A 13,843-nucleotide genomic window follows, 5' to 3' on the forward strand; every position below is an offset into this window, starting at 1 on the left:
TTCTGATTGACCAATTCCTCGGTTCCCTCTCAGGCAGTAAGAATGGAAAACTCTGCTTTAAAAAAATATTTATCATAGCCAAGAGCTATATCACATATTGGCTCTCTGGGAATGCTTATGCATAGGCTTTCTAGCCCACAGAGTTCAACCTCTGACCTCTGAAAATCATGTAAAATTCTTTTGTTTGAATCTTGAGTATTGGTTGAGTACCCAGTTGCTGGCAGTGGGATGGATGGATATCATAAGCATAAACAATTAGACCACTAGCACAAGTAAATTAACATCCATTCTTTTAAACCATTGACTTTATTAAAATACTTCATACAGAGTTTGCAGAGGAACGTACTGACATTTTCAGAGAACTCCACTGAAAACAAAACGTTAACTGTACATGTACTATTTAACAAATAACAACTTAGAGGATGGGTTCATACTCTATATCCTAAGAGCAGACAGTTGAGTTTTTCTCAGGTTTTTTGGCACAGGCTCTTCCTTTCCCCCTTGACTCCTATCTCAGAATATCCAGTAGCAGAGAGCAGGGTCTCATACTACAAACAAAAAACAAACAAACAAACAAACAGCTGGTCCAAGTGGAATTCCATTGTTTTCATCTGCTTCTTCACTCTACTCTTCCCAGTACCTTTTTTTAAAAAAAAAAACTTTGTCCAGAAAACCTAAGATGATCAGCCTCTTTCAAAGGCTACAGAGCTGCAGTGCAGGAAGAACTTCAAGTCAAATCTGAGCAGAGATCTCCCAAACCATCAGAACATCTCTGAATGTCTTTACAATTCCTTCAATATTTTCCAATTTTAAAAACTGAGTGGAAAAAACAGTAGTGTCAAAATATGCAAAGGGGAACAGTGCATTCATGAACTGGGTGGAATGCACGTCGAGGGCAGGCTACAATGCACTAAAGAAAATGACAAATGATAAACTTTAAAATTCTGTTGAAATAAAGAGATGGAGGGTGGGAAGGGGAAGAGAGGAAATAATTTGGATAAATATTTAAAACAAAATGCTCTTTTCACACATCTCATTCTCAGTTAAAGGTTGCAATTACCATAGACATTTAAACAGCACTAGAGATTGTTGATAAAATATATGTCATGACTTAACTCAACGGTACGGCTGTAAGTCTGGGGAAAAATACAACAAAGACTATGTGGAAAAGAAATGTACTGTGTGTTTCCATGAAGGATGAATTGAGGTTGCATAGGTTTTCACATGAAATTTATAAGGTTGTTTTGGGAAGAAAATTTTTCAACCTTGCATAGGTGATATATCTGTTATAAAGATAATAACTGGAAAGTATGTATGGTTGAAACATGAGCTTTGATGAACACATTTTTTCCTCAAGTTTTACTGCAGCAAAAAAAGCAACTTTTTAAACCTCTTCAGTGCCCTAACACATCTATGTAATATCCCAGGACAGACACATTAGGATTACCATGTGAATGATACAGTGTATATTTATCCACATTGAAACAATTGGAGGAGCCCCCCACAAAGCATAGCCCTAAAGTTTCCATATAGAAAAAAATACTGCATGAGTTAACTTTATTTACAAACATTAAAACTCATTTAAATATAAATGATTTTGGATCATTTATTATATCAAATGAAATTATGTTAGTTAACCAGACTGTTGAATGAATGGATCACCCATATTTATACTTATACTTATTTATCAATAACGGTATAGCCAAACACCAGCTTATTAACTGTGTAGAAAACTTTAAAACGGCATTTTTATAACTACTTTTGTTTCTAGTTAGTTCAAACGCAGAGCAATGCCTCCATATGTCTATTAGAATGCAGCTTTTCCATCTTAATTGAGTGAACAACTTCCAGTTGTACTGCAGCAAGAGCCATTAGGATATTTGTTTCATCATTGGGTATAACAGAAATAAAGTCAGCGGATTAGAATACTGTCACAGGACAACTGATTGCTGCTTTGAAAATTAACGTCTTGGTATTCAGCATGTTAATTTCCACCAATAAATATCTTGCCTTTGCCCTGCTTTTATCTAAAAACAGGAGGCCCTTTTCCTGTGACAGGGCTCTATTCCATTGGCATTACCTCCTCATCAAAGATGTTGTCTGGCATTTCTTTTGCCATTTTGCACCTGGGTCTAAGACAACATCATTAGTACTGGGTATTACTCTTGCATATCACAGTGATGTGTACCTTTACATATTATTTATAATGGCTTCACTGTGGAGAACTAAACCCTGTATTAGAAACTGTCTCAAAACAGAGACCTTAATACTAAGGATTTCATGTGTGTTCCTTATCTACAGATAAACTTAAAATGCAGAGCTAAAATTGACCCTAAAATTAGGTGTGTGACTTCAAATAATGAAATGAAATGAAATGAAAACAAAACCAAAACCCACACGACCACCCAGCACATTTCCTTTAGAAAGGATGCTATTTACAACAATAAAGATTCAGTTCTTTAATATTTTAACAAAAAACCCAGCTAATTTTAAAATTAGTAAACCTAATAAGGTTTTTTTAAACCAATACAGTGCACAAACAACATTGCTGCTTGTTCTTGAACATGAGTTTCAGAAATGTAGGAACACTAAGATAAATTATACCAAGGGTGACAAATCTGAACTAATTAAATAATAAGAAAAAGAAACACCACTATATTTGAAACACAGATTCTAAAAAGTACAGTGTTTCAATGTTTTCTCACAGTTCCAGATTGCTAACATTATAAATTAAAGGTGAAAGATATCCATGTATGAACAAGGCAGCTTTCCACTGATTCGATACTGTTCTTGTCTAAACCTTTGGATATTTCAATCTTCAAATCCCACAAAGTAAGGTTGAATTTGCCAGTTACAAAAAGAATGTCGGTTCATGATGTGGCATTTGAAAAAAATGCATCTAGATATTTACAGGATGCATAGAATGACTTTTTTGCAAATGTTTTTTAATCCACACACATTTTCATTTCACCTTCTGCAGATTTGTAAACAACATGCTATTCATTCGGACTGTGGCCTTAGGTTATGGTGCGTGGTCTTTTGGGAGGAGGTGGGGGCATGAGTTCAGCGTCAGGATCCAGGTGATGTTTTTGCATCTGTCCTTGAGAAGCTGCTGTACACCTATCAATGAACTCAAACAACATTTCCTTTGTGACTGGATTTTGGATGCTGTTACACACAGCTGGGAACAAAGAACACATTTTGATGTTATTTAACTGATGGGCTGCATGCAACACTTGAGCAATTTGATCCTGTATTTGCAAAATAAATGATAGTATTTGGCACAAATGTTCAGCTTTAAACATATATTTTATAGAACTTTTGTGTTAGGGATGAAATTACTCTACTTTGCTCACACACAGCTGAGGAATACAGAGAGTAAAGAACTGCTGTCCCAACAGGCATCTAGTCTAGCCTTCTAGTCAAGAGAATAATTCTTTGTCAAAAAGTAAAATTAAATCCAATATACATGTGAGAAATTAGCACATTACTTAGGCAAGTAGTAGCAACAAAGCTCTTGTGCAATATGTCTTCTGGCTCTGAAGCTCTACCTAAGTCATAACAGGTAGGAAATACATGATTTTATCCATTTTGACAAACTTGGAACTGAAATAGCTAAGTCTTTGGATTTTTCACCAAATATCAAACAATTTATGAAAAGGCTTGATTCTGAACTAAATATCTTTTTATCATTTGCCTGTGCAACCTGATCTCATCTGATGAAATATGGGACTTAGGAAAAAAGACTAGAAGCAAGATATACTGATTTAAGGTGGAATTCCATGACTAGCTGGGACAAAAATATAAGATAAGGCTATAAAAGATTTTGAGAGATAGTATGAGGAAGATCAGCTATACTACAGAGGCAGTTTTGTGAGGAAGAACAATTGTTACTCTTTTGAGCCCTGAGATCTATTAAAGAAAATGAGTAAACTTCTCTCCCAAAACTGATATAAAGTAAAATCATCTTCATGACTAGCAATTAAAAATATGGTTTCATGGGCCACTGAAGATATTCTTTTCATACCACTGTAATTCTGGAAGCATGCACAATATGAATGTAACATGAATAAAACCCTCCCTAATATTAATGGTTTTTATAATTAAGAACATTTTTGGTGTAAAGGTGCTTTTTAAAAAGTTCTTCTGTATGCATCAGTATTAGTCCATTTAAACACAGTATTATAATGAAAAGTAGCTAGCCTTGCCAAAAACAAACAAAAAATTACAAAAATAAAAAAGTTAACGCCCCAGCAAACCTGTGCTGGTAAATTTGTGTGACCATTTTTAAAGGCTAACCAGGACTAATGGGATAAAAAAAAAAATCACAATTTTTTAAAAATCTTTTTTCAACTGGAAAAGTCTAAAAAGAAAAAAGTTCAAAAAGGGAAAGATGTAGCACACTCTCACTTTATTTTAGCTTTACTATTTCTTTCCAGCTTTTTTCAAATGTGGAAAAAGCTGGGTCTCTCCTCCTCACCATAGACCTTTTCCAATGGGGAAAAGTTAAGAAAGGAGGAGGGGAGGGAATCTATCAAAACTCCAAAACCAACTTTTTTCAACAACTGAACCAAAAATGCAATTTTTCCTCATAGATTTTTTTATTTCATTGTAAAAAATGATTTCCCATGAGCAGTTTCTTTTTTTTCTTCCCTTTTCTTTCTTTCTTTCTTCTTTTTTTTTTTTTTTACAAAAACCTCTCTCTCTGTGTATATTTGGTGAGAAAACTCGTCAGAAAAAAATGTCAGACAGCTCTAGCAGAGCTGAAGAAGAGGAAAGCTGTGCATGCTGGGAGTGGAGGAAGGAAGAGGAAAAGTTGCTGTTGCTTGGAAGTAGGGGAGGGGGCGGGAGCAGGCCAAAGGAAAAGAGGTTGCGGAAGCAACTGGGAGGAAATGCTGGTGCTGATGGGGAAAAACTTTAGGAGGTGGTACAGTGGTATCTCTTCTTTAGTGGCCCATCCCTCTTTCCCTCTTGGTGATGCAAGGGCTGCAGGAGATGCACAAAGCTGCTACAGTGGTGGAGCTGCTTGAATTCTAAGGTGTCTCCCAAAAGGCACCAGCAGTCCTACTGTCACTTGATCAAATGGCTAATTTCAATTTGCTCATCCAAACAATTTAATTTCACTAGATTATCAGAAATTCACATGGGTGAAATAATTTTAAAGAAAAAGTAGCACTATACATATGCCTCCTGGCAAGCTTAGTAGTTCTGAATACCATGTTTAAGTTTATGATACCACCAAAAATGCCAGTTCAGTATGACTATTGTTACTCATATTATTCCAACATATCTTTATTTAAACTCATTCATTCCACCTGAAAGAAAATTGCTCTTTTGCATTTTCAGAGGATTCTTTTTTTTATTGTCTATAGGAGACTCTGAAGGTGTCACAACCCTATAAGGACAACTTTTTTTCATAGCGTTCATTTGCTTTACTCTCTATTGTTTGTAATACTATTTTAGGAGCTTGATATTACATTTTCTCCTACTAATTTTGTCTTCCATCTGGCAAACAATGATCTTGAATAGAGCTGAAATTATCATGGCTTTTTTTGTTAACAAATTCAACTTATGTAGCATGTTGATGTGCCAAAGTATCTTTCTTTGTGCATCAGCACAAGTCAACATAGCATGGGAATAGTGTTTGTTAGTTAACTGTGTTGTAGAGCTAAGACAACTATATTTTGGGGGGTCTCACATAAATGCATACCGTTAGAATATACTTGACTAAATAAGGTCCCAATTCTGCAAAGAACTCACACACATTTACTTCACACACGACAGGGGAAATCATGGCTTCAGTGAAGTAACTGGTATGTCTACACTGCAATTAAAAACCCATGGCTGTCCCGTGTCAGCTGACTTAGGCTCATGGGGCTTGGGCTAAGGGGCTGTTTACCTGCAGTGTAGATGTCTGGGCACGGGCTGGAGGTTGAGCTCTGGGACTCTCTCACCTTGCGAGATCCCAGAGCCCGGGCTCTAGACCGAGCTCAAACATCTACACTGCAATTAAACATTCCCTTAACCTGAGCCAGCCGGCACATAACAAATGGGAGTGTAGCCTATTTGATTTCACCCAGTGAGTAAGTCCCATTAAAGCCACTGGGATTACTCGTGGTGTATAAAGTTAAGGCACATATTTAAGTCTTTGCAAGACCAGGTTATACTGGAAAAACACAGCCTCCTAAACTAGATATTGAGAATACAGACCATTTTCCCTCATTAAATTAGAACAATGTTAAGGCAGATGAAATTCTGGGACTAAATTTTCTGCCAGAGTCCATTTAACCAAGTTTACTGAAATGGTAAAAAGGAAATGTGTGTGCAAAAGTAAGTTATTCTACTCACCTAGGGCAGTGTTGTAAGCATTTGGAAAGCTTTTGTCTATTCTCTGCCTCATGAAGACCCAGCTGTTGTTCTCAAATTTGCACTCTATAATCTTATTGTCGTACTGTTTCAGTTCTCTTGTCACCTGTTTTAAAAAAAAGTTTAAAGATAAATGTATTTTATTAAATCAGTTTAAAGGCATTGTTCCTTCAGGTTGTGATAGATAATGGAAGGCCAAACATTGCCCTAAAATTAATCAGGAACAGTTCTTCATCCTACACCTAAAGTTACATTTAGCTGAATATCTTAACATCTCCAATGTACACATGCTCAGCTACTTGACATTTTAAAAATACTTTTGAAATCTGTTGTCAATATATGGCAATTATATTATGCTAAAACATCAGCTACTCTAGGGAAAAAAAAATCAACCAGTACAAATGTCCCAAATGCAAATAGGTTTCCATGGGGATGAACAGCTTCCTGTATAAATGCTACTGCCAGCCTAAGTGTATGAAATGCATTATCTGTGTTTCCATCAACCTTCATTGTTAAAGGTCTCAAAGCCAAACATTAGGTTTCAATACCAGAATTAGCTTATAAAAAATATTCCACTCTTTACATTTTTAGAGATTATTTTCTTTTAAAAATAAAGTAAATTCTAACTCCAAAAATTACATGGGTTTTTAAATCACACATGTTCTAAATATCCTTCAGGCCTCTTTTCTCCATTCATTCATAGATTTGTCAGCAAGCAGCTGATACCGTGAGCTATTTGTCTTTCTATTAGATGATGCTGAATGATTTGGAGATTTTTAGTTCATGTGTACTATTCTTCCTGTTTATTTTGGATACTTCATCCTATGCATCTTAACCTATGATAAAATGCAAAATGCCCAAGTAACCATGGCAACTTGAGAACTTTATCTAATGCTTTAGCAACTATTTTCCAATATACTGCAGTTTGTACCAAGAAACCTCTTTGTACGTAGAAATCTGTATTTAACTGTTAGTTTTGTGTTTAGCTCTGTTATAGTTTTCAAATCAAATGCTAGTCAAGGTAATATCACAACTGTGATGCAGTCTTTTATGGGTACAGTAATTACTTTTCCTTACAGTAAAGAGGATTGGTTATTTCATTAGCAGAAATTTGCATTTCTACTGTCTATCCACTTACCATCACTGACACAGGAATTTACTGCTGTTCAGGGATACAGACTTTGAAGAAGGCCAGGAAAGTCCTTGGAACAATTAGTAGGTGTGCAGTGAAAACTCTCAAACATATTTTGGACTAATTTCTAGATAAAGGCAATTAATCTGCCAATCTGAGTCCCAAATCTGGATTACCCCATTTGCAAAATAGGACAAGTCTAACCTTCAAATTCTAAAAATGCAACCACCAACATTTGTTCAGCATTTATTCTGACTATGCTATTAATTTCAGGAAAGGAGGCTCTGGGATTTTACATGTCAAGTAAAAGTGACACTATGAGACAATTTAGCTAAACTGCTTAATTTAGGCCAGTCAAGTCATGAAACTTTACCATAAAAAAGTCAGCTCTAGCACTCCATATCTCAAACTCATTTATTTCTTTTTTAAAAAGAAGTAATCCTTCTGCTGACTACAGATACTTTTAAAAACCATTTAACTGCTATAATGAGCTTTGTGACCGTTGGTGGTCACGTGGATTAGGGGAGACATCTCCTATCCTGTTTGCAAGATTAACTGATCCCCTAATTTGCCTGTCTTTCCATTTTTAGCACATTTCCTTATACGGTATCTTAGTTCACTATACATGTATTAAAAGCGATATTCCAACCAGATGTTCAAGTAACACAGACTCACTTAACATTTATATTTCATTAGGTGTGTTCAGGAAAACACAACATCCTTTTCTAATCCACTGTGGATGTTTAAACACAGGAAGAAACTTTTGGCTGCGTAATGATTTGGAAAGTATATTATAACAATAGCTGCCAAGGAAAAAATTATTTATATGCTCCTTTTTTCTGATGAAGCAGGAACAAGAATCACCTGCTAGAGGCAGAGAGATATTCAACTCTAGCCAGTGACTTTCACTAACTAGCAATCTCAGTAAGCCTTTGTCATATAGTTTATCATTATTCTAGTGTTCAGAGGCTCAGAATAGCAATAAATTATGTGGTTGCTCTATGTGACGGTGGCAATTAAGCAGTATTATTAACTCTCTGTATGCTTGCTTGGCCACTCATTAGCAATCTGGAAGATAGATCTTTCCAGAAAATGCAAACACCTGCCAATGCACTGAGCTAAATGCTTTTAGAAAACTGCTGATCATAGTCTTCGCAAGTTATAGCAATGATCTTAGCAAGTAAGGAACATTGCAGTTACCAGTCCACGATTAAATGACCTTGGTCTTGTAAAAGCACCTGTCTTGATGTGTAGGCACATTTTCTTTTAGAAGCTGTTGAACATTTTATCAAGAGTACAGAAAGTACTCTGAGCACAATATACATGTTCAGCATTAACAATGCTGAAAATACCAGTGTACCACAATCATTCTAGGCTTCTCAATATGTATGTGTTTGGAGAGGATTGAAAAAGTCACAGAACAATTCCTTAGTAATCACTGTAAACAAGCTTTGTTGCAAATATGTCACAGTTCAGGGCAACTGCACCTGTGTTTCCCCTCAGTCATCCAGCTCTCAGCTTCCAGTTCCCCAGCTGTTGCCTCTCTTGGGTGAGGAGACCCACTTCTCACCCTCTTTTAACCAAGGTAAGTACAGGCTGCAGTTCCCTGTCTTCACTGTGTATTTCCCACCAAAGACAGGCTGCCTAAACAGATCTGCTTGCTTTTCCTTCAGAGACTGATAACAGGGTGATTTCTGCAGATATAAGGTACCTCAAAGTTCTCTCTAACCTACTTTATTCTTCAGGTACAAGCATTACGGAGAAACCATATTAAAAACAGCAAAAGAACCTTCTTGCATGCTAAGAAGCTTACCAGAGTTCACGCTAACATGGATTCTGGCAAGCCCAGTCCTCCCAACTCTACCTTAAGGATTGGGGCTCTCCATGGACTGGGGTCCTGGGCATTTGCTGGATCAGGAAGAAGCCTTGAGTCCATTTAAATCCAGTCTTTTCATCCCAAAACCCTTTCTTTGCCTCTCTGCCCCTGGGAATTCCAGTCTGAACTAGTGTGTGTGTGGATATCTCCAGGGGGAAGGCTTCAAAGGCACATAACAGAGAAGTTCATTAGCCTCCTCACTCCCTACTAGAGAAGGTACATAAAATGCCACAATACCACATACACAATTGCAATTTTAATATAAAATACCACCAAAGACTGTTTTGGATATTGTCAATCTGCCACAATCACTTCATGTATCACTCGCACCCATTTCCTGAAGTGGTGATTAAGACTAAATGTGGTCTGGGAGGCACCAAAATGTAACTCATCCCTCACCAAAATCCCTTCTCCCTCACCAAGCTTTTTCCTAGCAGTTGGGAGTGAGAGATTAAACTTCCCTCCTAGTGGGAAACAGGTGACATATTGCACATCCTGCCCCACAGGGGTCTCTCTCTATTCTCCCTTCTTGGCTTTGTGTTCCTCCATCCTTCCCCCACTCCCACCTCTACATATTGTAGAGGAAATCTGAGAAACTCATCATTCCACTTCTTGAAAGCGAGTTTTGGCAGTTGTTTGTTCCAGCTTGTGCTGGATGGGACAAGGGGGAAGATGTCTCAACTATGATAGGATTGGGGTTGAGTGCTGAACAATTTGCTCAGCAGTGAGATTCACTATATGAGCTGCTGGTGCTCTTACCCCAGTGATGACAGATCTGTGGAACCAGAGCCAATTCTGACAATGCTTCCAAACCTGTTGCAGCCATACGGGTCTGCCAGATTATGGGGCCACCACACCCATTCTAGTGCAATGTGCTGGAGAGAAAGAGCAACTTCATGCCAACAAAGCCCTTTGGGGGGGATAATCAGTATGTTTCTCCCTTCATCCCAGCCCAGACTGGGACAGACTACATGGTCTCCCTCCCCAGTGAACAGAAAACCACCATCCACTATTCTTGTAACTGTCCCCACAATCACAAACCTCAATTTGTACATATTTCGTAGTCTATATTCCAATGCACAGTGAACTCACCTGGCACTATATAGGGGGTGGGAATAGGTATGGGTATGGAGGACAGGTGATCACACACTGAATCTTAGTCCTGGCATATAGGTGCCCAATTGAATAGCTTTGCAGGGGACTCCAAATTTGTTTGAACTGGACCTGTTTGGAACCCAGTACTCAGTGGCCTCAAATTTGGAAGTTTCCATCAAACTAAGGACTCCATGGAGCCTCCCTTAATCACTAGTTCCCTAGAATATTTTCAGACAGCTAATGGAAATTTGGATCCCACAATACCACATGAATCAGTGTCATGGGATAAATAGATTCCTTTAAAGTTCAGCAAATTTAAGGTAATCCTATTAGCTCATATAGAATAAAAAAGCATAACTTTTTCCTTTCATTATGTTGAAAAGCTTCCCCACTAACTGCGCTATCTAATGTAGTCCTTTAATAAAGAAGTGCTGTTCTCTTTACAAAAACAATAGCATCTAGCATTTATGTATCGCCTTTCGTGCAAAAGGAACCTGAAGTAGGAAAGAAACTGAAATATCAACTACACATACTTCCACCTACCACTGCAATGCAGCCATCTCTGAGGTAAAGTACATACAGCAACATTATACAGCAATTTAGGACATGTGAAAAATAATGTATCCAACTGAAAATACAGAAGGGAAAACATTTAGGTAACCAGACAGTAATTACTTCTACTGCTTTGAACACTGCCACAGTATCTGTTATGACCACAAATGGTCAAAATTTCTGTTTTACGTCTCATTCAAAAGAGCACCTGCAGCCATGCAGTGCCTCTTGGTACCATGCTAGAGCACAGATTCGGTAATGAGTCAGGGATAATTTCACCATAGTGAATCACCACATCATTCCTACAACTGTTGCATGTTCTCATCCAAATAGTAATCCAGCCCTGCTTAGTTTGTGAGATGATGGGATCATGGCAAAGTTGCTATTATATGTAATTTAGTTATTGAAAAACCATTGTTTATTTTATATTTTAAAGCAGTTAAGCAAATATTCAGACCTTTGGTTAAAATGGAAAAGTTATGAATTTTTTAAAATCATCATCTATTTTTTCCAGTTTCCCAATTTTTAGTTTATTTGTAAAAAAATGTAGAGAAAATTTTATATCACAACAAGAAACACATGAGGTTACATACTTCATTGAGTTCTGTGTTCAATGCAATTATGACAAATCATTTTTTAGGAAAACAATCTACTTGAAGGAGACACTGAGGCTGCCAAGAAAACATTTTAAAAATTCTATTTAGAAATATGTTTTTGTTCATGTCATTTTGTCTTTGTACTTTTACCCTCATTCTTTATTACCAAAAACATCTGCAGGACTAAAAAACGGTTGTTTATAAGTTCAGCAGCTTCTGTTGCTTATTCCTTGCCTGAAGTCATCATCTTATTTGTGATATCCCAGTAGAAATGATTGTGATGTTAGAGAAAGAAGATTATGATTTCCACAGAGGAATAAGCAGGAGCAGCAGCTGAATTCTTAAGAAATAAAGGGGTTTTTTAACATGTAATTTCTTAGTAATATGGAATAAGAAAAAGAAAACAGAATACACAGACAGAACAGTTAATAAATACAATGGCTTTCCAAGTTTTCCAAGAGGCATTGCACCACACGATATGAGCATTATTCTTTTCCTATGTAAATGAACAAATAGACACATTAATAATATTCACTCACAATCCATTAGCTGGATTGCAGAAAAGCTGGCATATTTTGCCATATAGAGCTGGTCTTAGCACTTCTGGCCTGTGAAACAATCCCCTCCTCACTGCAAATGTAAGTGATTCTTATCCATCCGCATTATACTACTATGAACAAAGTAAGAAAGATAGCTCTTTAGCGCATGTCCAAAATTAACTGAATAACTCTCTGATGGAGAGTGTGAGAAACCTTCAGGTCATCCCCAGACTCTTGCTTCAGGAGAAATGGAGCCCGGCAGCTAGTGCTGTGGTCAGGCCATTCTTGAGACATTTAACGAAGTTTTCAAGGGAAAATTGTCCAAAGAATCTGAGAGATGTGAACACCTCAGCCACTGGAAGATTTTGGCTATGTTCAGGCATCAATGACAGCACAGGGGATGAGGCGGGAAATATGCAGACCAACTTTTGCCTTTACAGTTGGTGATCTCTTCAGGGAGGCAGGGCAGAACTAATGCAGCCTCAAATCCTGGTTTCTCCACCACTACCAAACTTGATATGGTTGTACCACCCCATTTTGGTGAACTATATCATTCAGATAGTGAGAGCTAGATGAGAAAGTATTATCATTGATGATTTACAGATAAGGAAACTCATATGGAAAGTTTAAGCAACTTGACAAAAGACACAATGAGAGTCAGTGGCAGAGTCAGGATTGAAACCTGGGAGTCCCTTGCTCTACATCAGTGGGTCACAAACTTTTTTTTACTGATGACCTCTTTCACACAGCAAGCCTCTGAGTGCGACCCCCCCCCCAATAAATTAAACATACTTTTTAATATATTTAACACCATTATAAATGCTGGAGGCAAGCAGGGTTTGGGGTGGAGGTTGACATCTCACGACCCATCATGTAATAACCTCATGACCCCCTGATGGGTCCCGACCCCCAGTTTGAGAAACCCTGCTCTACATCCTGTGCTTTGTCCTCTTGAGTCTCCTGTCCCCTCATGCTATTGAATTACCCCTCCTTGTGGCCAGAGGTCATAAGGTTGCTTAAGCATAAATTAGCTTAGCTGCAGGAAGCCAATTTCAAGCTTGCAGTGGGCTTACTGCTCCCTTTAGCCACAAACTGATGGAGGGTCCTCCCCAAAATCAAAGAGACGTGTGATGATTTTCAAAGACACCAAAGTCTAGACCTGGGCTGCTGCAGAGGGTGAGTACCAGACAATGAATAAACTACAATCTCCAGGAGATATCAAATTTAAATAGTCAACCCTAGCAACTGGTGTAAATTTAAATAAGGCAGGGGGACTTGTAGTACCAGACTTTGCGGGTCCCAAAAGTCAGCTCTAATGTCATAGGTTATACACTCTGGTAAATATAAAATGCCTGTGTTTTCTCTGAAAGTATATAATTTAGATTGTAAATACCATTTTAAAGAACAGTTTTTCAAGTGAAATACCAAAAATATACATGAATATAAATAAGGCTTTTAAAATATACTCAAGCCTGTTCATAGAATGAGCTTTTGCTGCACCTAAAAGCATCATAAACATTTCAGCTGATAAAAAAATGAATCAGTTAAATAAAATATTACATATTTTCTGTTCACCAAACAAAGTTTCATAATATAATGAAACCATATTAAAAATGCATGTTAAAAGGACCATTTTCTCAAAAATAAAGATGTGCTGAATTGGTTACCACTGCTGTTATTTTATTTT

The 13,843-nt window shown here is 37.3% G+C and overlaps 1 protein-coding gene across 2 annotated transcripts in view; it reads right to left on the reverse strand.

Moving 5' to 3' along the window:
- Positions 1-287: 287 nt before the first annotated feature.
- The window catches only part of RNGTT (RNA guanylyltransferase and 5'-phosphatase), a 457,144-nt gene continuing 443,588 nt past the window's right edge, over positions 288-13,843 (reverse strand). For both annotated transcript variants that reach the window (XM_074948099.1, XM_074948098.1), the window contains 2 exons: positions 6,349-6,472; positions 288-3,181 (listed from right to left, as the gene is read on the reverse strand). In XM_074948099.1, coding sequence (XP_074804200.1) covers positions 3,018-3,181; positions 6,349-6,472 — 288 coding nt within the window. In that variant the 3' untranslated portion in view covers positions 288-3,017. The remainder of the gene's footprint in view (positions 3,182-6,348; positions 6,473-13,843) is intronic.

This window comes from Natator depressus, chromosome 3 (genome assembly GCF_965152275.1).
Source record: "Natator depressus isolate rNatDep1 chromosome 3, rNatDep2.hap1, whole genome shotgun sequence".
NCBI lineage: Eukaryota > Metazoa > Chordata > Testudines > Cheloniidae > Natator > Natator depressus.